The sequence below is a fragment of the Tachysurus fulvidraco genome, chromosome 15, assembly GCF_022655615.1.
Source record: "Tachysurus fulvidraco isolate hzauxx_2018 chromosome 15, HZAU_PFXX_2.0, whole genome shotgun sequence".
Classification (NCBI taxonomy): domain Eukaryota; kingdom Metazoa; phylum Chordata; class Actinopteri; order Siluriformes; family Bagridae; genus Tachysurus; species Tachysurus fulvidraco.
This window is the reverse complement of record NC_062532.1, coordinates 3,848,537-3,875,882: the sequence shown is the minus strand read 5'-3', so window position 1 is coordinate 3,875,882 and position 27,346 is coordinate 3,848,537. Positions and strand designations below refer to the sequence as shown.

The following is a 27,346-nucleotide window of genomic DNA, read 5'->3' as shown; positions in this document are numbered from 1 at the left end:
CGTAGACAAAAAGGTCTCCACGGGACCCCTGCTCTAGATGTAAAAACCTCCTCATCTCATGAACAACTCTAATCTGTGATTTTAAATCTATAATATTAGGTACAATAAGAGTAGTTCACATGTGAATTTCTCTGAAGTGAACACACTCTTCATATCAGCATTCAGTAAGGAGTAAAAAACACGTGTGTGTTGTTATAGGACAATAATCAAGGACCAGGTGGTGTGATGTCAGGAATTGTAGAGGCGGTGGATGCAGGTGCCGATAATTTATTGTGTATAGTACAAACAAAACCCATTAAATTGTGTAATTCTGCAACCTTTTGCTCTACTGTGACATGAAATTACTGCTACAAACTTGAAGATAATTATTTTCTATAAATCAATTATCTTTGGCTAATATTTACATTTGTTTGATGGTCTAAAACATTAACGTGCAAAAAAGAAATAAAAAATCAGGAACATCATATTTTTACACCACAGTATATAACATATACATATTATAAATGAGAAAACCTCCTCATCTTTTAAACATGTCTGTATTTTTTAGAGATATCTATCACTGCAGCTTGAGTTTATGTTTGAACCAATAAGAAGATTAAGGCAGGTGTTAATGAGTAAATTTATACATTATCAGGTGTTTTCAGGTGAATAACAGAAATTATTATTCATTTACAGTAGAACAGGGAACTATTGTTGTTTATTTAGACTCGGATACATCAATTATTGATTATTGATTGATTATTAACAGTGTTTCTTGTGTCACATTGAATGAGGAGTTTTTGTACAGGGATGCTGTTTATTTGTCTCGCTGTGTGGATCACGAGCGCAGTAATACACAGCTGTGTCTTCAGTCTGCATGTTCTGTCCTGTTAATTTCACTGTGCTGCTGGACGTGTCTCTGGAAACCTGAAACCTGCTTTTCAGTTTCTCACTGTAGTCAGTGTTACCATCACCACATATCTCTCCGATCCACTCCAGAGTTTTTCCTGCAGGTTGTCGTATCCAGTCTGTACAATAGCTGCTATCAGTTACTGAATATCCAGACACTTTACAGGTCAGAGTCAGTGACTGACCAGGAGTTAATACTGTGGATCCGGTCTGGATCAGCTCAACACAGTGAACACCTGTTAAATAAAAGTTATTTTAATGATGTAAAAGCAAAAAGCTTTAAGGAACCAAAACTGTATTACATGTCAAATGTAAAAACACTTACAGTGTACGGCTGCCAGCAGCAGCAGCAGTAGGGATGTAGAGATCATGGTGTGTGTTGGAGCAGAAGTTAAAGCTCTTGGTCTTTGTTGCTTAAATCTATAACAGAGAAGGACATTTGCATAGAGACACTCCTTATCTTAGGGTCAACATGGGATGGATTCTTGTATATAAATATAAATGAAAAACTTCCTGCAGATGAGAAAACTTCCACATCTTTTTAAACATGTCTGTATTTTTTAGAGATATCTATCACTGCAGCTTGAGCTTATGTTTGAACCAATAAGAAGATTAAGGCAGGTGTTATTGAGTAATTTTATCAGGTGTTTTCAGGTGATTTATGAATTGAAAAATTACGGACATTTTAAATCATCTAGAACAGGAAACTTTATTTCTATTCATTTATATTTCTGTTTAATTTAGAAGCTTACTTTATAACAGCATTATAAAATACATCTTGTCATGTTACTGAGAAACCTCACAACCACAGGAGGATGTAGTTACATAAATTATAGTGTTTTTATTTGTACAACCTGTGTTTAACAACCCAAATAACTAATCACACATTATGGAAAGAGTGAAAAAGACGAGAAAATGTAGATATTTGTCTGATAATGACTGATACTGAATGAGTCTCATACAGAATGCAGTTTGTGGATTCACTTTTTTTCACTTTATTTGTTGAGCTCTGCTGCCTCCTTCAGTTGTTTCAGTTATTGAAGCTCAGACTATAAGTCTGTGTTTTTGTACTGATGTCTAAGGGGAAGTATCACTGTGTGTGACGGGCGCAGTAATAAACTGCAGTGTCTTCTGTCCTCATGTTGTTCATCTGCAGATACACCTGCTGCTTACTGTTGTCTCTGGAGATGGTGAAGCGGCCCTTAACAGCGCTGGAGTAACGTATGTCACTGCCGTGGATAATTGCAACCCATTCCAGCCCTTTTCCAGGTGCCTGTCTGATCCAAGCCATGTAATAGCTACTAAAGGTAAATCCAGAGGCTGTGCAGGTCAGTTTATGAGACTGATCAGGTTTGATGATCACTGGATCAGACTCGATCAGTGTCTGACTGCAGGAATCTGAAATAGAAGAATATTCAAAGGTAGGAATTAACATTAAAAATTAATGAATGAAAAATATTTTAAGTATGTAACAAATAATACTAACATTGAATGAAGATTACTAGAGTAAAGTAACACAAAACTCTGCCTAGTCCCATCTCAAAGAATTAAAATGATTCCTGCTGCTGTAAATGAACACAAACTGCTGCTATGTTGTTGGGCTGAATGTTTCAGCATAAATGGTTCAAACACAGGATTTGGTTTGCATGACACACCCACTAGAGATATAAAAACATCCACAGAGGAACAGACGAGAGGAGAAAAAGCTTCCTGTAAAACTCTGGGTGTGTTTCATGCTGTCAGCTTCATCACTGCTCTTTACTCATTAGATCTCATGTCTTCTTTTGAAGCTGAATGTGCAATAAAAGATGGTCTTGTTCACACAGACGGCTCTCACAAGGCATCAAACAACAGTAACTTGGTCCTGAATTGACAATAATTTCTAATTTCTGCTAAAAGAAATTAAGACCTAGAACTTTATCTAAAACAAGTTCCAACAGAAGCATAAGAACTCAGTGAAACATAGAGTAAGGAATTAAAGACATAGAGGCATGATGTTCTAGGCAGGGTGATGGGATGCAGTAGCATGTGTGGACATCTTTTGTTCCTCTAAGACCTCTCTCTGTGTTGTGTATTGAATCAACGTTATTGGAGGAATTATTGTATTGTGAGTATATACCAGTGTGTTTGGAATGTAGGGATTCATTACTCAGTACATTACATTAATTGTCCATTTAGGTGAATAAGGACTGGGATGGACTCTGGAGCCTGCACGCTGACCCAATAAAACACTTCCTAATGATGACCGAGTGACTGAATACATTACCCTGATTATTGTCTCGTGATACTGAATGATTATATGATTAGTTACAGTATATATATCCTTACACCTCTAATTCCAGTAGTTTTGTTCTCTATTAATAAAAACACAGACATTTGTTCTCTTCTGGACTCCTGAACACATAAAACCTGCAGACGCAGACGGGGAAAATGAGCTGCAGTTTATTTACAGAGTCATTTAAAGAACCGGAATATGAACATGTCTGAATCTGAACTTCGGGTGAGCAAGAGGATGTTTTTGTATTATAACAGGGTGAATTTGCATAAACACACTTCAGCTGTTAGATTTCATAGTTTCATGAATCCTTCTTGAAAACAAGCAGCTGCTGCCCCCTACAGGTGATTTTTAATTCCAGGAGTTTGTAGTAGTGATGCTGCAGTAAACATCTACATTTCAGTTTGATCTCTCATCAGATTCTGTGCTGCTGAACAGACTCTGTGTTTCTAAATTCAGGAAATGAACCATCGACCTGTAGTGTTCCTGCAGCTGGCATCACAATCAGGAGGAATAAAAGCATGAATAGTACAGTATATAGTCCCAACTAGTCATCACAATCATTGTCCTAGAGCTGATTTACCTCCAGTCAAATATGTAAAGACACCATAATGTTAATGTGATACATAACACGTGGGTTATTATTAATATTAATAAGTGCTAGAAGAGATTGGAATAAAGAGGAAGACCTTAGTGCTGAGTGTGAATAGATGATGATGTTTATAATAAAGGTCTCTGGGGTGCAGCTTCCTGTTGAGGGAATATTTACAGCTCATGAGGACGTGTAAGTTTTTGTACAGCTCTGGAGTCTTTTGTGTCAATGTGACTCTCGTGCACAGTAATAAACTGCCGTGTCTTCAGCTTTCAGACTTTTCACTTCTAGATACAGTAAGTTTTTATTGGTGTCTTTACACCAGGAAGCGTCCATGACCACTATGGAGGTGTTCAACTCACAACCACATGCTGCTCACTGGATAGCTGAGTGGATGATAAGGTACTATGTAAATCTCTACAACAGAATGTTTCTCTATCAGAAAGGGAACCAAATCGAATCATTTTTAGAAGACACCTCACTCATCTAAGGAACACATTAGGAAACCTAAATGTAGGAACGGTTACGTGGTGATGGTTTATTTCACACAGACGGCTTTCTCCTGTTCCTGTATTGAGAAGGAGTAAAGCTCAGTGACAGAAAGTAAGGAATAAAACACTTGGGGAGGTTTTGTTACAGAAAAATAATCTTACTCTTAAACCTAATCTTAACAGAAATCATATCTTAATCATATCTTAATCATATCAACCACTGCAGATTGTTTATCTTCTAATTAAATGTTCACATATTACTTCAACATATTCCTAATTGTTTGAGAAGATTTTAAGTGATGTAGGAAGTGTTTGGAATGTAAGGAATAGTAACTCAGTAAAATGTAGTTATTATTTAATTAAAGAAGTGAATTGTGATGAGGTTTTTGTGCAGCACTGCAGCTTGTTGTGTCACTGTGTGTTACACGAGCGCAGTAATACACAGCTGTGTCTTCAGTCTGCATGTTCTGTCCTCTCAGTGTCACCGTGCTGCTGGAGGCATCTTTAGAAATACTGAACTTGCTTTTTAGAGACTCTTTATGATACATGTCTCCACCCCCCCCCAAATGTTGTTTATCCATTCCAGAGTTTTCCCTGCAGGATGTCGAATCCAAGCTGTGGCGTAGCTGTTATCAGTAAGTGAGTAACCGGATACTTTACAGCTGAGGATTAAAGAATCTCCAGGCTTTAACATCACTGAGGTGTCCTGAGTGAGCTCTACTGCACATTCCACATCTGAAAAAAAGACATGTCACAATTCCAGTCAAAAATCTATGTACAGTAGGTTATAACTGCAGGAATTTACTAGCAGCTCTGAGATCATTAGTGAAGTGAAACTCACAGGATGAAGCTGCCAGCAGCAGCAGAACTGGAAGGAACATCGTATAACTAAAAGCAGTGCTAAACTCTCCAAAGCCCACAGTGACCGTGGCTGATATTCCTCTATATGTAGCTGTAAGGGGAACATTTTACATATTCATTTGCATATTGTTATGCTGGTCTTCTACAGGTGTCAATAATCACAGTGAAAAATGTTCCCTGGTGTTTAAATTAGTTTGTATTTATTAAACTCTGAATCTGTAAGTTACATTTAGTATGTAAATGACTTTCATCCTCTGATTTTAAACTGTTTCCATAGTTTTCACTCTGTCACACTGTGAAAATGTGGGTTTGTCATGTGACTGTAGTAAGTCTGTGTTTTTGTACTGATGTCTAGCTTCCTGTGAGACAAAATGTGTGTTTAATTCTGTCAGCTTCATCACTGCTCTTTACTCATTACATCTGGTGTTTTTTAGTCCATCACTGTGGATCACTGTAATATCCAGAAGAACATTCTCCTCTACTTATTGCAGACAAATATATTTTTGACACTACCAACTGCATAAGGTGAACACTTTCTAAAAAACACACTTACAAATTTGCAGTCTGTGAATATTACTCACTCTCTCTCACTCATTTTCTACCGCTTATCCGAACTTCTCGTGTCACGGAGAGCCTGTGCCTATCTTAGGCGTCATCGGGCATCAAGGCAGGATACACCCTGGACGGAGTGCCAACCCATCACAGGGCACTCACACACTCTCATTCATTCACACACTCGCACACTTCGGACAATTTTCCAGAGATGCCTACCATGCATGTCTTTGGACCGGGGGAGGAAACCGGAGTACCCGGAGGAAACCCCCGAGGCACGGGGAGAACATGCAAACTCCACACACACAAGGCAGAGGCCGGAATCAAACCCGACCCTGGAGGTGTGAGGCGAACGTGCTACCCACTAAGCCACCATGCCCCCCTGTGAATATTATACTTCATAAATAATAAGTACGTCACTTTCAATTGTACATCAGATCAGCTCTCAGATAGCAGCCCTTTTCTTATGCCTGTAAAGTAATAGTGATGATTCTGAGAGCTTACACATTACAGAGGACACACAAAGAATTCAACATTATGAAGTCCAGTAAAAAGAGTGAAATGGTGAAAGGAATCACAATATACAGATTTATCATTTCCTACAATTATGTATAAGTCAATCCCACTGGACAAGGAACAATGATTCTCTGGACTGCAGGATAGTAATCTGGTCATTATCAATATAAATCATAATTCAATTATAATGTGATGTAGATATTACAGCGTTTATTCAGTAGATTTGAAAAGTACACATTAAACATGTAATTGTAGTTTAAAATTTAGCACTACAATCTCATCTAATCATCTTACAGACTGCTAGCTGGTGTTGTCGTCTATCTTTTCTGAGAAACTAAGAAGGTGAAACATTGAAGAAAGTCACTGTTTCTGTCTCTAACAGTCTTCTATACTGAATGTTTTTGTACAGCGTCTTCATTGATCTGTCTCACTGTGATTTAAGAGCACAGTAATAGACAGCTATATCTTCTGTCTTAAAGTTTTGCCCATGAAATATCACAGTGTTGCTGGATGTGTCTGAGGACGGATCTCTTTCTTTAGTAAATCGTTGCTGCCAGTATCACTGGATCTATAGTACCAGCTGATCAATTTCAGCTCATGTCCTTTTTGTCATATCCAGTTAGTACTGTCTAGTGGGTGAGTTTCCAATGATCTTACAGGGACTGAAACCAGCATGACTTCAGGTTGAACCAGTTCAACAATTATGCCATTATTCAGGTGCATTCTATCAACAGCAAAACATTAGTTACTTACAGTACTATTTACTTACTATGTGGTTGATCAAATGGTGTGGATTATTCAGTCTGGAGCTGTAATGTCTTGGCTTTTTAAGAATGGTGTCATTAGTGTTTATGACTTTAATGAAAATCCCGGGAGAACATATTTATGACACACTGTCAGTCATTAGATTTTCAACTTGTTGGTTAGATCTTGTGAATAAAGAAAGAGCGACCATCACAGGCCTTAAAGCTTAAAGAAAAACATAATGTGCAATCATTTCGAATGTGTTTGAAGTTCAAATATACAGGATACAGATAAGGACCAAAGGTCGAGTAAACCTTTACTGTTGGTCTGTTAGTAAAATTGTAAAATTATATGTATTACAAATGTCTGTAATCATTTATTATTTCCTTTCAGAATATATGAAGCGTGATGGAAAATAAAAATGGATGTGTTTGGTGGTCGGGGAAATCTCATCAGATGCAGGTGGCGGAGAATTTTTTTTCAGTGTTCTTGGAGTTTTTGTACAGGGATGTTGTTTATTCATCTCACTGTGGTTACGAGCGCAGTAATACACAGCTGTGTCTTCAGTCTGCATGTTCTGTCCTGTTAATGTCACTGTGCTGCTGGACGTGTCTCTGGAAGCCTGAAACCTGCTTTTCAGTTTCTCACTGTAGTAAGTGTTACCGCTACCACATATCTGTCCGATCCATTCCAGAGTTTTTCCTGCAGGTTGTCGTATCCAGTTCGTACAGTAGCTGCTATCAGTTACTGAATATCCAGACACTTTACAGGTCAGAGTCAGTGACTGACCCGGAGTTAATACTGTGGATCCGGTCTGTATCAGCTCAACACTGTGAACACCTGTTAAAGAAAAGTTATTTTAATGATGTAAAAGCAAAAAGCTTTAAGGAACCAAAACTGTATTACATGTCAAATGTAAAAACACTTACAGTGTACGGTTGCCAGCAGCAGCAGCAGTCGGGATGTAGAGATCATGGTGTGTGTTGGAGCAGAAGTTAAAGCTCTTGGTCTTTGTTGCTTAAATATATAACAGAGAAGGACATTTGCATAGAGACACTCCTTATCTTAGGGTCAAAATGATATGGCTCTTATTTATATATAAATATAATACTATATAATACTATATTGTACATGCCATTCTGTTACACTGTGGAGCTTCTGGCACTAAAACAAATTCCTCGCATGTGAAAACATGTGTGGCAATAAAGCTGATTCTGATTCTGATAAATGAGAAAACTTCCTCATCTTTTAAACATGTCTGTATTTTTTAGAGATATCTATCACTGCAGATTGAGTTTATGTTTGAACCAATAAAAAGCTTAAGGCAGGTGTTAATGAGTAAGTTTATACACTATCAGGTGTTTTCAGGTGAATTTATAATAAGAAAACTTACAGAAATTATTGGTTATTTAGAACAGGAAACTTTATTTACATACATTTATTGCTATATGTAATTTGGAACCTTATTTTATAACAGCATTATTTAGTTTGTTATTATTAATAATGATATGAACGTGTCGTGATGTAATTAACGCTTCCTGTGAAGGTTAGATTGAAATCTGATCTATTTCCAGTTCCCTCAAATTAATCTGAATCTTTCTCTGGTTTCTGTTGGATCCAGTGCATGAGGTTCATGGAGAAGTACAGTAGGAGACAGAGACATACATGCAAATTTCTCATATTATATTTTAATCTTGAGCATCATCCTCTTTCATTCGCATTCACAGACGAGGACTTGCAGTCTCTGCTCACTTTATTCAACAATTTGGAATTTTCCCTACTCCATACACACCTGATTGAACTGATATTGTATACATTTATATAGTCTCCAGCTTCTTACTCTCAATCACTATGATTTTCTCCTTCTATCTATATTATTTAGAAAGCAGCACATCCTATTATTGTCATATATTGTACTTATTACACTTATTACAGACCTATATATGAAACGACCACAACTGCATGATTCAAAGACTATTTATAAAATATGTAGAATTTTGCCGTCTGGTTAACTGCGTAACAAATAATACAAAAATGATACACCATGAATAGTAAGTACATCACTTTCCTGTGTTCATCACATCACATGTTAGATAGCAGCACTTTTCTTGTGCATGTAAAGTAATAGTGAACATAGTGAGAGCTTAAACATTCAAAGCCGGAAAAAAAGACAATCAGAAAACCTCAGGATTCAATGAAATCAATGAAAATATCTAAATAATATCAATGTTATTAGTTTTCTTTGTATAACATATTTAAGAATAAATCCTGTTTTACAATGTCAATATAAATCAAAACAAAACTAATTTTACTATATATAGGTTTATCATTTCCTACAATTATGTACACGTCAATCCCACTGGGACAAGGAACAATAACTTGAGTGAGCAGGACTGAAAATTTGGTCATGATCAATCTAAATCATAACTCATTTATAATATGATGTATAGATGTCAGTGTTAATTTACATGATTTAAAAAGTATACATTTAAAATATAATTGTAGTTTAAAATTTAGCACTACAATCTCATTAAATCAACTGACAGAAAGCTGGCTGATGTCTTCTTCTCACACTTCTGAGAAACTTAGAGGGTGAAACATGAATTACTCTAGATGTAAAAACCTCCTCTTCGCATAAACTTCTCAAATCTGTGATTTAAATCTATAAAAGTTGGAACATTAAAAGATGTTCTCAGGTGAATTTTTGTGAAAACACTCTTCATATTGGCAAATTCAGTAAGGAGTAAAACACAAGGGGTGTGTTGTTATAGGACAATAATCAAGGACCAGGTAGATCACAAGGACCAGGTTACATCACACTCAGGAACTGTAGAGGTGGTGGATGAAGGTGCCGATAATCTTTGTGTAAAATACAAACAAAACCCATGAATTTGTGAATTTCTGCACCCTTTGGTTCTACTGTGACACAAAGTTACTGCTACAAATGTGTAGATAATAAATTTCTAATAATCAATGCCACTTTCAATAATTATGCCACTTAATCAAAGTTACAATTTAAATATTAATTAAAGAAGAATATGGTGAACTATTTTTACGTTTATAGTTACAGTTATTGTTGTGAAATTTTTGTGAAATGTATGTATTCAATAATCACTGATTGAAGTCGGACATTTTTTTTAAAATGTTATTTATTTCCCTCTTTGTTCCTTTGTGGGAATTTGACAATAAGAGACAGTCTCACAGAAATACATAGAAATTGTGGAGTATCTAGATGTGACTGAGGATATGAGAATATGTTGTACTTTAAAGACACTTACAATGTTACAGTATATTTGTTGAGCTCATAAGGTCTTGTTAGTGATATGATTATTACAGTGTTTATTATGTGCAGTAACATTAAAGATTTTGTATTATGGTTTAAAATCTATATTGCAATTATTTAAAAAAATAACTAATTTTAATCTCTTTGTTCTCATTTGTGGATTATTTATTTGCTTGTTTTACATTTTGTTAGACTCCTATAGATCAGTGTTGTGTCTAATGTTATTGTGGACACTGAATGAGGAGTTTTTGTACAGGGATGTTGTTTATTCATCTCACTGTGGGGTAACGAGCGCAGTAATATACAGCTGTGTCTTCAGTCTGCATGTTCTGTCCTGTTAATGTCACTGTGCTGCTGGACGTGTCTCTGGATACCTGAAACCTGCTTTTCAGTTTCTCACTGTAGTAAGTGTTACCACTACCAGATATCTCTCCGATCCACTCCAGAGTTTTTCCTGCAGGTTGTCGTATCCAGTGTGTCGTATCCAGTCATTGTCTATGTACAGTAGGTTATAACTGCAGGAATTTACTAGCAGCTCTGAGATCATTAGTGAAGTGAAACTCACAGGATGAAGCTGCCAGCAGCAGCAGAACTGGAAGGAACATCGTATAACTAAAAGCAGTGCTAAACTCTCCAGAGCCCACAGTGACCGTGGCTGATATTTCTCTATATGTAGCTGTAAGGGGAACATTTTACATATTCATTTACATATTGTTATGCTGGTCTTCTACAGGTGTCAATAATCACAGTGAAAAATGTTCCCTGGTGTTTAAATTAGTTTGTATTTATTTAACACTGAATCTGTAAGTTAGATTTAGTATGTAAATGACTTTCAGCTTCTGATTTTAAACTGTTTCCATAGTTTTCACTCTGTCACACTGTGAAAATGTGGGTTTGTCATGTGACTGTAGTAAGTCTGTGTTTTTTTTGACTGTAGTAAGTCTGTGTCAGGTATTAAATGTCAGTTCAATACATTTAATACCTGTGAACAACAATCATGTCATTATTCAGGTGCATTCTATCAAACAGGAAAATGTACACAATGATCTGCATCTTTCCAAAATTCTCCACACACTTACCAGATGTAGCTGTTAACAGCAAGAGTAGAAGTGTAGAGAACATGGTTTGATCTGAACCTGAACCCAGATCCTCACTTCTCCTGAGAACACCTTTAATCATTTATGAAGGGGTTTGATTTGCATGACAGTGTTTAGGCTTTCGGAAGACATGAGGCATTTCCTACTAATGTTAAAACAACACGATCACAAAAGATTAATTCTTATGATGTAGTTGATGAAACAATCTGGATGATGCAGTCTGGTTTAATAAGATGCTGATATAATGGAGCTTTAACATCTTAATAAGAATAAGAATGTTGTAGTTAGTGTTTATGACTGTGATGTAAATCCCAGGAGAACATGTTCTCATATTTATGACACACTGTCAGTCCTTTGATCCTCAACATGTTGCTTAGATGTGGTGTGAATAAAGAAAGAGCGACCATCACAGGCCTTAAAGCTTAAAGAACAGCATAATGTTCAAACATTTCTAATGTGGGTGCAGTTTAAATATACAGGATACAGATAAAGACCAAAGGTTGAGTAAACTTTCTGTCTGTCAGTAAAAATGGAAAATTACTTGTTATAATATTTAGAATTTCTAAACATTTTCCATCCATTTTTGTCTCTAATTATGTCACTTTGTAGAAGCCAACATTCTGTTTTCTTATTTAAGCTTAGACAATAATTTATCAAGAGTAACTCCTCCTAGGGCTTTGGGGCCACATGAACCAATTTCAGATATGTTGTAGAGCCTGGTCTTAAGTTTGTTGATATTACTTTTCTAAGCAATCCGAGTACCGGTACTTCCGGTACCAGGTCTCAAAGTGGCCTTTTTTCCCATAGACTCACATTATAAACTTTGGAGGTTTATAACTCGGCAAGCTTTCGGACCGTCTAAACCAAACTCGGCCAGCTCCTTTAGGGTGATACTCTGTACAAAGTTTTAAATCGGTGTACCGACTGGCCTTTTGCTTGTCCCGCAGCCCCGCCCCCAAAATATGCAAAATCAAAAAACTTTTTACAACATGGACATGTGACATATCAAAACACTCAGAACAATGAGGGGAACGTCCTCACAGGTATTCTGATGACGTCACATGATGTTACGTTATGTCACGTGAAAATTAAAAATTAGCGCAACATGAACTTGAGACATATCAAAACACTCAGAACAATGAGGAGAACTTCCTCAAGAGTATTCGGATGACATCGCATGCTCGTCTCCACTTACCTCCAAATGTTTTGGCACCATAGCTATCTGTCTACTTGCTTCCAAAAGTAACACTGACCCTTATGTCCACTTGCCTCCAAAAAGCACCAACCTTTGCGAAAACTTGCAACGTCAAAGCCAACATCAAATTTTGACGCACCGAACTTTACAAAACTAGTTATTTATTATTTAATTTCAGAATATGTGAAACGTGATGGAAAATGAAAATGGTTGTGTTGTGGTTTGGGTAATCTTATCAGGTGCAGGTGGAGGAGAATTTTGGGGAAGAAGAAAAAAACACCTCAGTGTTAAGAAACCATGCTTGGAAATGTTTATATAATTTCTGTATAATCCGGGTTAGGATAATGAGTAATGAGCGAGTGTGTAATGAGTGAGATCAAAAGTCAGTCTACCTGAAAATTTGTAAAACCTTACTGTAGGTGTGATTTCCTCACAGAGAGAATGTCAGATATTGATAGCTGTGTATCAGAGTGAAATGAACATGAAGCTAATCAATTCCGTTTTTTATCAAATATCGACTGTCAAATTGTCCATGATGCTCTGGTGCTTCAGTCAGAATTGTTATCATTATTATTTATTTTTTAATGAAGGAGGATGTTTGGAGCTAGCACGGTTTCACTGTACTTGGAGTTTTTGTACAGGGATGTTGTTTATTCGTCTCACTGTGGTTCACGAGCGCAGTAATACACAGCTGTGTCTTCAGTCTGCATGTTCTGTCCTGTTAATGTCACTGTGCTGCTGGACGTGTCTCTGGAAACCTGAAACCTGCTTTTCAGTTTCTCACTGTAGTAAGTGTTACCACTACCAGATATCTCTCCGATCCACTCCAGAGTTTTTCCTGCAGGTTGTCGTATCCAGTGTGTCCAGTAGCTGCTGTCAGTTAATGAATATCCAGACACTTTACAGGTCAGAGTCAGTGACTGACCAGGAGTTAATACTGTGGATCCGGTCTGGATCAGCTCAACACTGTGAACACCTGTTAAAGAAAAGTTATTTTAATGATGTAAAAGCAAAAAGCTTTAAGGAACCAAAACTGTATTACATGTCAAATGTAAAAACACTTACAGTGTACGGCTGCCAGCAGCAGCAGCAGTAGGGATGTAGAGATCATGGTGTGTGTTGGAGCAGAAGAAGTAAAAGCTCTTGGTCTTTGTTGCTTAAATCTATAACAGAGAAGGACATTTGCATAGAGACACTCCTTATCTTAGGGTCAAAATGGGATGGATTCTTATATGAGAAAACCTTCTCATCTTTTAAACATGTCTGCATTTTTTAGAGATATCTATCACTGCAGCTTGAGTTTATATTTGAACCAATAAGAAGCTTAAGGCAGGTGTTAATGAGTAGATTTATACACCAGGGGTCAGCAACCCAGGGCTCTGGAGCCACAAGTGGCTCTTTCATCCCTCTGCTGCGGCTCCCTGTAGATTTGGAAAATAAATATTTAATTAAAATTTATTTTATTTTAGTTAGTTAGTTTTTTTAAAAAAAAGTCATTATAAATTCTAAGATTATGATGCTCTTGTAACATTAAAATAAACCGTGTTTAATTTGTTTGTCGGTCAAAATATGCGTCATAACTGCCGACTTGCTACAGCACTGTAAATCCGACACACAGAAGCAGACGCATTTTTGGTTTGCTGCAGCTGGCAAGTAAAATTTTGATGTCATGAATACAAAGAGGACTCAATTAGACATTGAAAGTTACCTTCAACCCAGCGTCATTTTTGTTAAGGTTAGTTCAATCTGTTCCAAATCTGTTTCAATCTATTTTTGTTTCTTGCAGAAATAAAATTGCGTTTACTCTGTAGCAGTTCACTGGTTTCATAAATGCAACACACTGCAGTTTTTTCTATACTTTCCATTAAGGTAAAAAATGATACATGCAGTGTTCTCTTCATTTTAGATGTCAAAAGGGTTTTGTGGCTCCCTGTGTTTTTTTTCTGTGGGAAACGGGTCCAAATGGCTCTTTGAGTGTTTAAGGTTGCCGACCCCTGTTATAGACTATCAGGTGTTTTCAGGTTACAGAAATTTTTATTCATTTTGGAAAGGGCCCTTTATTTCTATTGATTTATAATTTAGTTTAATTTAGAACCTTACATTATAACAGCATTATAAAATACATCTTGTCATATTACTGAGAAACCTCACAACCACAGGAGGATGTAGTTACATAAATTATAGTGTTTTTATTTGTCCAACCTGTGTTTAACAACCCAAATAACTAATCACACATTATGGAAAGAGTGAAAAAGAAGAGAAAATGTAGATATTTATCTGATAATGACTGATACTGAATGAGTCTCATACAGAATGCAGTTTGTGGATTCACTTTTTTTTCACTTTATTTGTTGAGCTCTGCTGCCTCCTTCAGTTGTTTCAGAAATGTAAGCTCAGACTATAAGTCTGTGTTTTTGTACTGATGTCTAAGGGGAAGTATCACTGTGTGTCACGGGCGCAGTAATAAACTGCAGTGTCTTCTGTCCTCAAGTTGTTCATCTGCAGATACACCTGCATCTTACTGTCATCTCTGGAGATGGTGAAGCGGCCCTTAACAGCATTAGAGTAATATATGGTACTGCCGTGGATAATTGCAAGAAATTCCAACCCTTTTCCAGGCACCTGTCTGATCCAACCCATGTAATAGCTACTAAAGGTAAATCCAGATGCTGTGCAGGTCAGTTTATGAGACTGATCAGGTTTGATGATCACTGGATCAGACTCGATCAGTGTCTGACTGCAGGAATCTGAAATAGAAAAATATTCAAAGGTAGACGTTAATGTTAAAGAACATATATATATATATATATATATATATATATATATATATATATATATATATATATATATATATATATATATATGATGTAATAAATAATACTAACATTGAATGAAGATTGCTAGAGTAAAGTAACACAAAACTCTGCCTAGTCCCATCTCAAAGAATTAAAATGATTCCTGCTGCTGTAAATGAACACAAACTGCTGCTATGTTGTTGGGCTGAATGTTTCAGCATAAATGGTTCAAACACAGGATTTGGTTTGCATGACACACCCACTAGAGTTATTAAAACATTCACAGAGGAACAGACGAGAGGTGAAAACTATTTCTGTAAGTTTCACATTGTCAGGTCACTAACTGTTCTGTTTGTAGTATTAGTTAACGCTCCCTAACACTCCTGCTGCTTGGGTTTGAATTTTATTTGCACTGTGATACACATAAATGCATAAAAATAAGTGAGTCAAACTGTAGAATTCCTAAAATACACAGAAAATTGTTGTTAAATATGAATCACTTTTGCAGAATCCAAAAAAATCAATCATCCATCCAATGAGTTAAATTGGGACTGGGATGACTGGGATGGGAGACTGGGTTGTGTGGTGCAGTGTGTATTGTGACTGTGATCTGTGTAATACAGTGTATATTGGGACTGGGATGTGTCTATTACAGTGTGTATTGTGACTGTGATGAGTGTATTACAGTGTGTAGTCAGACTGTGATGTGTGTATTAGTGTGTATTGGGAATGGGATGTCACACAGCATGCTGACAGAGCTGCCATTTCTACCTGTGGCTTTTTCAAGTGTTTCCAGGAGCATAGAAACAGGGTTTATCTAGAGTTTCATTCCTGATAATTAGTTTAGGCCACGCCCATTTTAGGGTTATATCCAGGTATATTTATAGATAATTGGAGCAATAAATAGAATCAAAATGTGTTCATCGGTGTTACAATTATAAGTTAAGCAACTTCAGTTAGTTCAGTTACAATGTGTGTCTGGTTTTAGTACAGCTGTTTCTTCAGCTTCAGTCACTGTAGAACTTCATGCACAGTAATAAACCGCAGTGTCCTCTGTCCTCAGACTCTTGGCCTCTAAGTACTGTGTGCTTGCTGAGACGTCTTCTGTTAAAGTGAGCTGGTTCTTTACAGATTCTGCATTTGTTACATCATTATTGCCTGTACTCATCCAGCCAAGCCATTCCAGAGCTTTCCCTGGTTTCTGTCTGATCCAGTGTATGTAGTTGCTTGTCATTGAATATCCATTTCTTCACAGTTTCTCCAGGTCTCTTTACCACAGCAGGAGACTGGTCCAGTCTGATCTCATCACTATTGACACCTAGCAGATAAAACATAACAAAGATCATCATCAACACAGTCAAGATATTCTGAGGGAAGAAATAAACAGTACAGAAGTCTCAGGTACCTTTGGTTAGCATTATAACAAAGATGTAGTACTGAGTGACCCTCAGCCCCATCATCATGCTCTTTGATTCAGTCGTGTGACACAAACTTCAAACTGCAAGAGGCTGTTTTTAATAACAGGGTGAATTTGCATAAACACACTTCAGCTGTTAGATTTCATGAATCCTTCTCAAAAATAAGCAGCTGCTGCCCCCTACAGGTGCATATGCAAAATTGTATATGTTCCTGCTGCAAAAAAAAAAAAAAAAAAGTAGGAATTCAGAAACTGAACATTTTTATCAGAAAGGTTTAAAAGAGAGAAAACACTCAGATACAGTATCAGCAGTAACATAGTAAATCATTTGTTTTTATTAATTAGTTAATTGGGAAATCAATATTAGTTTCAATGATAATTTAAAACATGAAATAAAAATGTTAAAGTTTATATGTTTTAGCTAATTCTGGTTTTCCAATGATCAATTAATAAAAATAATTTGGTGAGATAATCAAAAAACTTTGTGTTTGTTTTTTTCCTTTTAATTTGTACATTACCAGAAATTCATGATCAAATTATACAATGTTCACATTTCACATTTAATTTCATGGGATTTGTATTAATTTTTCGTTTAGATTGTAAAGTTAACGTAACAAACTTTTATTTATTTATTTTATTAATGCCAGTGTTGGTGTCTATGCTGAAATATTTGTAATACTGTATGGTGATTAGTTACTCAGTAAAATGTATTTGTTATTTAATTAAAGAATTGAATTGTGATGAGGTTTTTGTGCAGCACTGCAGCTTGTTGTGTCACTGTGTCGATCACGAGCGCAGTAATACACAGCTGTGTCTTCAGTCTGCATGTTCTGTCCTCCAATTGTTATTGTGTTAGTAGAAGTGTCTCTGGAGATGCTGAACTTATTTTTCAGTTTGTCACTGTAGTATGTGCTCCCACCACTCCAGATGCTTCCAATCCACTCCAGAGCTTTTCCTGCAGGTTGTCGAATCCAAGCTGTATAATAGCTCGTAACTGAATATGAAACCTTGCACTGGATGGAGAGACTCTGGCCTGGCTGGACTGTCATGGAAGCAGGCTGAGTCAGTTCCTCACCATGCACATCTGTGGAGGAAAACACATGGTGATATCTCACACAATATATGCTGCACCTTTATTCTTCATCTAGTAAATGAATGAATTTGATAAAGCACTCACAAGAAGCAGCTGCCAGCAGGAGCAGTAGAGATGTAGAGAATATGGTGTGTGTTGTTTGGACTGGAGTCTTCTCTGTTCTCCAAAGTTTAACAGACACCATCACATCATATAAATAGAGTGAGATCCAGCTCTGACACTTGGATTTGTTTATCTGCTGATGATGGGAGGAGAATGTATCTGAAATGTATTTAAATCATGAGGAGGAGATTCATCTGATGGAGTAATAGTGGATCATATGTGAAAATATGCATCAAGGATTAAATACTGAATTTACCTTTGAGGATTATTATCTATGACTGAGAAGATTGGGATCATGATAACAGAACAAGTTTTACATTTCTATAGTCATGGAATAATGCTCTCACACTTTCTCAGATATGTTCACACAAATTCTCATTTGTGTTGGGATTTTTATTAGTCAAAGACACAAAAGTCTATAAAGTTCATGATAGTGATATGATTATAATAGTCTTTATGATGTGCAGCAATGTTAGAGATATAATATTATGGATTTAAGTAAACACTAATAACTTAATCAAATAACTAGCTTGAAACTTTTTGTGATCATTTGTTGGATTATTGTTTTTTATTTAGACTCGGATAGATCAGTGTTGTGTCTTGTGTCCTGTTATTGTGAACACTGAATGAGGAGTTTTTGTACAGGGATGTTGTTTATTCGTCTCACTGTGCGGTTCACGAGCGCAGTAATACACAGCTGTGTCTTCAGTCTGCATGTTCTGTCCTGTTAATGTCACTGTGCTGCTGGACGTGTCTCTGGATACCTGAAACCTGCTTTTCAGTTTCTCACTGTAGTAAGTGTTACCACTACCACATATACATCCGATCCATTCCAGAGTTTTTCCTGCAGGTTGTCGTATCCAGTCTGTACAGTAGCTGCTATCAGTTACTGAATATCCAGACACTTTACAGGTCAGAGTCAGTGACTGACCAGGAGTTAATACTGTGGATCCGGTCTGGATCAGCTCAACACTGTGAACACCTGTTAAAGAAAAGTTATTTTAATGATGTAAAAGCAAAAAGCTTTAAGGAACCAAAACTGTATTACATGTCAAATGTAAAAACACTTACAGTGTACGGCTGCCAGCAGCAGCAGCAGTAGGGATGTAGAGATCATGGTGTGTGTTGGAGCAGAAGAAGTAAAAGCTCTTGGTCTTTGTTGCTTAAATATATAACAGAGGAGGACATTTGCATAGAGACACTCCTTATCTTAGGGTCCACATGGGATGGATTCTTAGATGAGAAAACCTTCTCATCTTTTAAGCATGTCTGTATTTTTTAGAGATATCTATCACTGCAGCTTGAGTTTATGTTTGAACTAATAAGAAGCTTAAGGCAGGTGTTATTGAGTAGATTTATACACCAGGGGTCGGCAACGCGCGACTCTGGAGCCACAAGTGGCTCTTTCATCCCTCTGCTGCGGCTCCCTGTAGATTTGGAAAATAAATATTTAATTAAAATCTATTTTATTTTAGTTAGTTAGTTTTTTTTAAAATGTAATTCTAAGATTATGATGCTCTTGTAACATTAAAATAACTGTAAGTTAAAATAAATGACTGTAAGTTTCACATTGTCAGGTCACAAACTGTTCTGTTTGTAGTATTAGTTAACGCTCCCTAACACTTCTGCTGCTTGGGTTTGAATTTTATTTGCACTGTGATACACATAAATGCATAAAAATAAGTGAGTCAAACTGTGAGTCAAAGTGAGTCAAACTGTAGAATTCCTAAAATACACAGAATATTGTTGTTAAATATGAATCATTTTTGCAGAATCCAAAAAAATCAATCATCCATCCAATGAGTTAAATTGGGAACGGGATGACTGGGATGGGAGACTGAGTTGTGTGTTGCAGTGTGTATTGTGACTGTGATCTGTGTAATACAGTGTATATTGGGACTGGGATGTGTGTATTACAATGTGTATTGTGACTGTGATGTGTGTATTGTGACTGTGATGTGTGTATTACAGTGTGTATTGTGACTGTGATGTGTGTATTACATTGTGTAATCACACTATGATGTGTGTATTACAGTGTGTATTGGGAATGGGATGTCACACAACATGCTGACAGAGCTGCCATTTCTACCTGTGGCTTTCAAGTGTTTCCAGGATCATAGAAACAGGGTTTATCTAGATTTTCATTCCTGATAATTATTTTAGGCCACGCCCACTTTAGGGTTATATCCAGGTACATTTACAGTATAGATAATTGGAGCAATAAATAGATACAAACCGTGTTCATCTGTCTTACAATTATAATTTAAGCAACTTCAGTTAGTTCAGTTACAATGTGTGTCTGGTTTTAGTACAGCTGCTTCCTCAGCTTCAGTCACTGTTGGGTCTCGGGCGCAGTAATAAACCGCAGTGTCCTCTGTCCTCAGACTCTTGGCCTCTAAGTACTGTGTGCTTGCTGAGACGTCTTCTGTTAAAGTGAGCTGGTTCTTCACAGACTCTGCATATATTGCTGCATTATTACCTGTACTCATCTCGCCAAGCCATTCCAGAGCTTTCCCTGTTTTCTGTCTGATCCAGTGTATGTAGCTGCTTGTCATTGAATATCCGTGTATCTTACAGGAGATCTTCACAGTTTCTCCAGGTCTCTTTACAACAGCAGGAGACTGGTCCAGTCTGATCTCATCACTGCTGACACCTAGCAGATAAAACATAACAAACATCATCATAAACACAGTCAAGATATTCTGAGGGAATAAATATACAGTACAGAAGTCTCAGGTACCTTTGGTTAGCATTATAACAAAGATGTAGTACTGAGTGACTCTCAGCCCCATCATCATGCTCTTTGATTCAGTCGTGTGACACAAACTTCAAACTGCAAGAGGCTTTTTTTAATAACAGGGTGAATTTGCATAAACACACTTCAGCTGTTAGATTTCATAGTTTCATGAATCCTTGTCAAAAACAAGCAGCTGCTGCCCCCTACAGGTGCATATACAAAATATTATATGTTCCTGCTGCTGCTGCAAAAAAAGTAGGAATTCAGAAACTGAACATTTTTATCAGAAAGGTTTAAATGAGAGAAAACACTCAGATACAGTATCAGCAGTAACATAGTAAACCATTTGTTTTAATTAATTAGTTAATTGGGAAATCAACATTCGTTTCAATGATAATTTAAAACATGAAATAAAAATGTTAAAGTTTATATGTTTTAGCTAATTCTGGTTTTCCAATGATCAATTAATAAAAATAATTTGGTGAGATAATCAAAAAACTTTGTGTTTGTTTTTTTCCTTTTAATTTGTACATTACCAGAAATTCATGATCAAATTATACAATGTTCACAGATCACATTTAATTTCATGGGATTTTTCATGGGATATTAATTTTCGTGTAGATTGTAAAGTTAACGTAACAAACTTTTATTGTTTTATCTTATTAATGCCAGTGTTGGTGTCTATGCTGAAATATTTGTAATATGGGGATTAGTTACTCAGTAAAATGTAGTCGTTATTTAATTAAAGAAGTGAATTGTGATGAGGTTTTTGTGCAGCACTGCAGCTTATTGTGTCACTGTGTGTTACACGAGCGCAGTAATACACAGCTGTGTCTTCAGTCTGCATGTTCTGTCCTCTCAGTGTCACCGTGCTGCTGGAGCCATTTTTAGAAATACTGAACTTGCTTTTTAGAGACTCTTTATGATACATGGTTCCACTTCCCCAAATGTTGTTTATCCATTCCAGAGTTTTCCCTGCAGGATGTCGGATCCAAGCTGTGGCGTAGCTGCCATCAGTAACTGAGTAACCGGATACTTTACAGCTGAGGATTAAAGAATCTCCAGGCTTTAACATCACTGAGGTGTCCTGAGTGAGCTCTACTGCACATTCCACATCTGAAAAAAAGACATGTCACAATTCCAGTCAAAAATCTATGTACAGTAGGTTATAACTGCAGGAATTTACTAGCAGCTCTGAGATCATTAGTGAAGTGAAACTCACAGGATGAAGCTGCCCACAGTGACCGTGGCTGATATTTCTCTATAAGTAGCTGTAAAGGGAACATTTTACATATTCATTTACATACTGTTATGCTGATCTTCTACAGTTTGTCAATAATCACAGAGAAAAATGTTCCTTGGTGGCTCTCGCCCCCTATTGCAGGTTTTTCGCCTACATGACCTACCCAACAAAACGTGGTACAGCTCCCACATACTTTGACACACAGGGGTGAGCCTGGTCTCATTGGAAAGATTCTCTAGTTTCAGATACAAGTGTCAGATTGATTCTAGGCCTTACTGCCACAAAGGTACAGAGGCTAGAATGGAAGGTTTTGATTTCCGCCCGAGTTGTTTACCTGATAAACTGATTAATCTTATTTCTCTGGAACATGTTAAGAACCAAATAACAACTGAGGGTCAGAGCCACATGTCTTGGCTTTCACCAAAAAAAAAACAAGTCAAAAGACTCAAAAATGGCTTCAATAAAAATATTTTTCTACAGACATGGTCGTCTGGTCCAGTGTTTTTGTGTACTTGTTTACTGTATAACTTTGAATTAAAAGACTGCAGGCTCAGTTTAAAAGGCCTAAAACAAGCAGAGACTCTCTCTCTATCACTCTGGTGTGAAAACAGGCCTGTAACTTGACACCCTGAGCTGTGAGAGGGACAAAAGGTCAGGGATTACGCAAGAATTCTTCTGCGCAGCTTTTTCACGCAGATCCTGGCAGAGGAGACGCATGTTGCGTATCGTTGGAATCGTCTGCTTATTGGCTAAAGAGCTGTAAAGGTCCCAGCCCATTTCATTGCTATTGGAAGGAGTAATTGTCAGTCAAAGGCGGGTTCCCAAAAATGATGTCATGACATCATTGGCTTCCCAGCCGTCTATCTCTGCAATACAAGCACCGATTGGCTCAAGTGAGGATGACATAAATTTAGAATTTTAGAATACCCCAATGAGACGTTAGAGCGGCAAAACAAGATGATGGCGCACTACTGTTTCCAGTTTTCGGAACACAAACGGAATATTTGCGGCGCGACCAGAGCGTTTTGGAGGCTTACAGATTCCAGTTCATTGGACCTGTGTGGATTTTTGTGGAATATTTGTTTTGGAATATATTACCCCAGTGAAGAAAGAGACGCGTCTAAAGGTAAGGGAAAAACCGGTCTAGCGCCACCTAGGTCAGTTTTCTCCAATTTTTTTTTCTAATTGTATGAAGGCTGTGAATCATATTATGCTTTGTGTGTGGGCTTAAAAAATTATTGAGAGTATAAACCTTACTAGGTAAATAGGTTTTTTCGTGTTTTTAGAGGATTTGATGCTTTAAAGATGAAATGAAGCTTGTTTCTGGGTCATCCCCTAGTGGTCACTTTGACGACCTTAAGTAAAAACAATGAGGCCATTGAAATGTCAAATTCATATTTCAAGAATAAAAAACTAAGAATAATTATTTAAATTAAAATTACAGACTTTCTATTGATGGGTTCCAAAAAAGGGATATTTTACTATTAGGAAAACATTAGATTTTAAAAATATATTTCTTGTTTTACTACTCTTATGGTATACATATTATCCGGTTTTATTTATCAGACATATTATCCGGTTTTATTTATCAGAATAAAATTGATAATATTATTAAGGATTTTGTGCCTGAGGTGGGATATGGTTTTTTTTGGAGGGCACCCGTTTCGTAGAATGACTCAGTCAGTGTTTATGACTTTATTGTAAATCCCAAGAGAACATGATCTTATATTTAGGACACACATTAGGACAGTCATTAGATCTTCAACTTGTTGGTTAGATGGTGTGAATAAAGAAAAAGTGACCATCACAGGCCTTAAAGCAGTTGCAGTTTAAATATACAGGATACAGATAAGGACCAAAGGTTGAGTAAACCTTTACTGTTGCACTGTCAGTAAAATTGAAAATTATTTGTACTACAAATACGAAAAAGTTGTAAAAACATTTCTCCATCTGTCTTTGTCTGTAATCATTTATTATTTTCTGTCAGAATATAGGATGTGTGATGGAAAATAAAAATGGATAATTGTGTGGTGGTTGGGGAAAACTCATAAGATGCAGGTGGAGAAGAATTTTGTTTCAGTGTACTTGGAGTTTTTATACAGGGATGTTGTTTATTCCTCTCACTGTGGTTCACGAGCGCAGTAATACACAGCTGTGTCTTCAGTCTGCATGTTCTGTCCTGTTAATGTCACTGTGCTGCTGGACGTGTCTCTGGACGCCTGAAACCTGCTTTTCAGTTTCTCACTGAAGTAAGTGTTACCATCCCCACATATACCTCCGACCCACTCCAGAGTTTTTCCTTCAGGTTGTCGTATCCAGTTTGTACAGTAGCTGCTATCAGTTTCTGAATATCCAGACACTTTACAGGTCAGAGTCAGTGACTGACCAGGAGTTAATACTGTGGATCCGGTCTGGATCAGCTCAACACTGTGAACACCTGTTAAAGAAAAGTTATTTTAATGATGGAAAAGCAAAAAGCTTTAAGGAACCAAAACTGTATTACATGTCAAATGTAAAAACACTTACAGTGTACGGCTGCCAGCAGCAGCAGCAGTAGGGATGTAGAGATCATGGTGTGTGTTGGAGCAGAAGAAGTAAAAGCTCTTGGTCTTTGTTGCTTAAATCTATAACAGAGGAGGGCATTTGCATAGAGACACTCCTTATCTTAGGGTCAAAATGGGATGGATTCTTATATACAGTACATTAATAAAAATGAGAAATCCTCCTCATCTTTAAACATGTCTGTATTTTTTAGAGATATCTATCACTGCAGCTTGAGTTTATATTTGAACCAATAAGAAGCTTAAGGCAGGTGTTAATGAGTAAGTTTATACACTATCAGGTGTTTTCAGGTGAATTTATAATAAAAAAACACACAGCAAACTTTATTTCTATTCCTTTATAATTCTTTTTAATTTAGAACCTTACATTATAACAGCATTATAAAATACATCTTGTCATGTTACTGAGAAACCTCACAACCACAGGAGGATGTAGTTACATAATTTATAGTGTTTTTATTTGTCCAACCTGTGTTTAACAACCCAAATAACTAATCACACATTATGGAAAGAGTGAAAAAGAAGAGAAAATGTAGATATTTGTCTGATAATGACTGATACTGAATGAATCTCATACAGAATGCAGTTTGTGGATTCACTTTTTTTCACTTTATTTGTTGAGCTCTGCTGCCTCCTTCAGTTGTTTCAGTTATTGAAGCTCAGACTATGAGAACAGACTGTGTGTTAAACACAACACACTGCTGGAAACATGCTGTATTATTCCTGAATCCACTCATTAAACACTGATTCCAACTGCTGGTTAAAAATCCTGTAAAATGAAGGGATTAATAATGGTTCAGAATGAAGACTCTTTCAATAATGTTTTCTTTTTTATTTAAAAATGACTTTGTGTGACTGTATTTTAAAATGCTGCAAACGATTCTGACTTCATTCCAGTGGAAGAAAGTGAAAGTGTGACTGAGATGATTTATTAGTTACACTGAGAGGATGTCTGTAACATGTCTCATAAGGTTTTTGTAAGAGGAATCCACTATTCTGTCTCACTGTGGTTCACGAGCGCAGTAATACACAGCTGTGTCTTCAGTCTGCATGTCCTGTCCTCTAATTGTTATTGTGCTAGTAGAAGTGTCTCTGGAGATGCTGAACTTATTTTTCAGTTTCTCACTGTAAGCTGTACTCCCACCGGTATGCATGCTTCCAATCCACTCCAGAGCTTTTCCTGCCGGTTGTCGAATCCAAGCTGTATGATAGCTCGTAACTGAATATGAAACCTTGCACTGGATGGAGAGACTCTGGCCTGGCTGGACTGTCATGGAAGCAGGCTGAGTCAGTTCCTCACCATGCACATCTGTGGAGGAAAACACACAATATATGCTGCACCTTTATTCTTCATCTAGTAAATGAATGAATTTGATAAAGCACTCACAAGAAGCAGCTGCCAGCAGGAGCAGTAGAGATGTAGAGAACATGGTGTGTGTTGTTTGGACTGGAGTCTTCTCTGTTCTCCAAAGTTTAACAGACACCATCACATCATATAAATAGAGTGAGATCCAGCTCTGACACTTGAATTTGTTTATCTGCTGATGATGGGAGGAGAATGTATCTGAAATGTATTTAAATCATGAAGAGGAGATTCATCAGATCTGAGTTTATAAACAGCAGCCTCTCTGAAACAGCAGCCTCTTTATCAAATACTGTCATATTCCCAAACCAGAAATCTTAAAGTCTCAATTAAGTAAACAAGGAATACAAATTAAATTTAGCATAATAATTATTATGTATGTTTGAGGATCAATTTGAACATTGATACGTACAAGATCTAAATCAATCAAATATGTTATGTTTTTGTTTGTATAAAATTAGACAATCATTCGTTTCACTCGATCAACTCCACTTGAATTTTCCATGAAATCAGGTTCCCTTTCGAGGGAACTCGACGCTGCGTCAGTGCTGACGCTATGGGAATGCTTCTTTGAGGAAGTTGTGTCTGAAGCTCTGTGTGCACACACACCATTTAATGTCTCGGAAAGGACACGTGATGGAGTAATTACTCGCCAGTAAGTCCATATAAAAGCATCTACGTCACGCTGCTCCAGCTTTCTTTGTCTTCAGGAAGCTCTCTGTGTATGTGTGTCGTGTGTCTGTCTGTCAAGTGCATGGAAAGAAAAGAATAGGGAAAGACTAGGCAAAATGTTGCAGTCTAAGCACTTTAAGAGATGCGTGCATCCGTGCCCCCGCTTTATCACGGGGGGGCGATGCGCATTCTCTTTGTGTGGTATGTTTGGGAGAGGAGCATGCCCGGTCGGCTCTCGAGGGAGCCGGCTGCGTGCATTGTGAGGGATTCCCTTTCCGCACGCTCCGATCCCGCCTGGCTGTATTTTCAGCTGTGGCTGTGCCTCGTGGTTCGGGTCCTGCGTCTGCCGAGGAGTTCCCAGGTTGAGTTAGCGGAGGCGTAGCAAGAGACGGTTGTTCCCCTTTCTCTTGCCCTCTCCCCTGACTCCGATCGCCCGGTTTCGCGTTCGGGAGCTCGCGCTGCGATTTCTCCCAACCCGGAAGAGAGAATGCTGCTTTCTGCGTCCGGCTCTGAGGAGCTTGATGAGGGGCTTTCCACCTCAGAACGGCCGCAATCAGTCGCGTTTGACGAGCTCCTCGAGGTAATAACTCGGGCTGTTGAGAAGCTGAATTTAGATTGGCCTGAAGAGGTAGTTGGCGTCATCCATTCTAAGCTGGATGACCGCTTTCTCACTTCAGGCCGTCAGCCACCTGCACGCAGATGTCTGCCATTTCTTCCAGACCTCCATACTGAGGTATCGAGGTCTTGGAAAAATCCCTTTTCGGCGCGTGTATTTTCTCCAGCCATGTCAGACTATTCAGCCATTATGGGGCTTGAAGGCCATGGGTATAGAACGATGCTGAGGGTTGAAGAGACGCTGGCCAGTTATC

At 37.4% G+C, this 27,346-nt stretch overlaps 4 gene segments (V, D, J or C); all 4 read right to left on the bottom strand.

Moving 5' to 3' along the window:
* The window catches only part of LOC125138738, a 345,797-nt gene that overhangs the window by 254,399 nt on the left and 64,052 nt on the right, over positions 1–27,346 (bottom strand).
* LOC125138774 lies at positions 745–1,259 on the bottom strand. The segment is given in 2 exon segments: positions 745–1,124; positions 1,214–1,259. Coding segments are annotated over 2 exon segments (411 nt in total).
* Positions 13,138–13,605, bottom strand: LOC113646097. The segment is given in 2 exon segments: positions 13,138–13,470; positions 13,560–13,605. Coding segments are annotated over 2 exon segments (363 nt in total).
* The window catches only part of LOC125138754, a 31,543-nt gene continuing 24,195 nt past the window's right edge, over positions 19,999–27,346 (bottom strand). The window contains 1 exon segment of the V gene segment in view: positions 19,999–20,554. Within this exon segment, the coding sequence occupies positions 20,184–20,554 (371 nt within the window).